General features: G+C 64.4%; 1 protein-coding gene across 1 annotated transcript; it reads right to left on the bottom strand.

Moving 5' to 3' along the window:
- Nucleotides 1–213: 213 nt before the first annotated feature.
- On the bottom strand, nt 214–1,278 carry CCR6 (C-C motif chemokine receptor 6; the record flags this gene model as incomplete). Its single annotated transcript, XM_036247794.1, has 1 exon — nt 214–1,278. A coding segment is annotated over one exon (1,065 nt), but the record flags the coding sequence as incomplete, so codon positions are not given.
- Nucleotides 1,279–1,835: the final 557 nt, after the last annotated feature.

The raw sequence follows: 1,835 nt of genomic DNA, 5'->3' as shown, positions 1-1,835 counted from the left end.
AGTCCCTTTGAGTCCCCGTCTCCCCCAGCCTGTGAGATGCCGGCTGTCAGATACGGCCGAGTCCATCTCCGGTCCAGAACCTGGGACGTGCGGCCTGTCTGGGCCCCCCACCACCCCGTAGAGATTTACACAGCCTGGGACCCCGCGGCCCGGGCCCGCTGGCCTCGGCCGGACGCCCACGTCCCTGCCGCTGCGCCCGTCCGTGCGGGAGCGTCACATGGTGAAGGACGACCCGTTGTCGTCCGCGGTCTCGCTGGTCTGCCTGGAGATGAAGGTGTCCGAGTGCGGCCGGGAGCAGAAGCCCGGGGACTTCTGCTTCCTCCGCACGCACAGCAGGTCCTTCGCGATCTTCAGAAAGTAGCTCCTGAACCTCTGGCCGATGAAGGCGTACAGCACGGGGTTGAGGCAGCAGTGCAGGAAGGCCAGGACCTCGGTGCAGTTCTTGGTGTAGGCCGTGAGCTTCTCGCCGCGGCAGGACCGGTCCATCCGGCCCAGGTTGGTGGCCGTCACCAGCAGCACTATGTTGTGCGGGATCTGACAGGCCAGGAACACCAGCACCACGGCCACGATCACGCGGATGGCTCTGTGCCGCTTGGAATTCTGGGCCTGCACCAGGGTCTTGACGATGAACAGGTAGCAGAAGATCATGAACACCAGCGGGATGAAGAAGCCAAAGAGGAGCTGCAGGCCCAGCATCAGCAGCTTCCAGCGAATGGGCTCCGAGACGCCGCGGTACCGGGGCTCGCACACGGCGTAGCCCTGCGTGTTGTACTTCTGGGTGAAGGTGAAGGTCGAGACGGAGATGAGGAGGGACACCACCCACACGGAGAGGCAGATCACCCGGCGGTGCGCCAGCGTCCTGGAGCGGAGGCGGAAGGACTTGGTGGCCTGGACGATGGCGATGTAGCGGTCCAGGCTGACGCAGGCCAGCAGCAGCATCCCGCAGTTGAAGTTGACGGCGTAGATGCCCGCCACCAGCTTGCACAGGGCGCTGCTGAAGACCCACTCGCCGGTGGCGTGAGTGACCGCCCAGAACGGGAGCGTGAGGACGAACAGGATGTCTGCGACGGCCATGTTCAAGAGGTACACGTCGGTCATGGACTTGGCCTTCTTGTAGAAGGCGAAGGTGAGCACCACCAAGACGTTGCCCAGGAGGCCGAACACACAGATCAGCGAGTAAGTGATGGGCACGAAGAGCCTGGAGAACTCCCGGACCTCCTGCAAGACGCACGGGGAGGTGTCGTTCTCGAGGTAGTCCAGGGAGGCGTTGTAGTCGCCGTCACCAAGAGGGTAGTCGCTGTAAGTCTCCGGCTCCTGGAAAGAGGCGAAGGGAGAGTGAGCAGGCGTGCCGTTTCCGAGGGGACACAGTAACTGAACGGGCACTCCCACGCCACGTGGGCACTCACCGCGCTCATTGTGCTGCTGGCTCCCGGCAGGGGTGCGGCCCGGTGGAAAGGAGTGGACGTCAGGCCTCGGCGCCAGCGGCAATGACAGGGCAGACGCGAACCTGAGTGGAAGAGACGGAGTGTCAGGGTGAGAGTTCCGGGAGGGCCGGGGAGTCAGGACCGCCGCCCACCCACAGAGCAGGGCGCAGGCCCTGCTGGACGTGAGCACGCCCATCCACGGCGCGAGGAGCCCCCTCTCTGTCCACGAGGCTCTGCAGGTCACTTGGCCTTGTCACAACCACGGGGACATCCTGGCAGTTACCCGAATGGAGGCCCAGGTGTGGTGGGAGGGCTGCAAGGCGCCAACCCCTCTGCCACAGTGTAGCAAGGGGGAGGCTAGCAAAGCCAGACTCGGGTCTTCCTGTGAAATTCAACGTCAGCACGTTCCAC

This window comes from Molossus molossus, unplaced genomic scaffold (assembly GCF_014108415.1).
Source record: "Molossus molossus isolate mMolMol1 unplaced genomic scaffold, mMolMol1.p scaffold_m16_p_8, whole genome shotgun sequence".
Taxonomy (NCBI): domain Eukaryota; kingdom Metazoa; phylum Chordata; class Mammalia; order Chiroptera; family Molossidae; genus Molossus; species Molossus molossus.
This window is presented reverse-complemented; position numbering and strand designations above follow the sequence as displayed.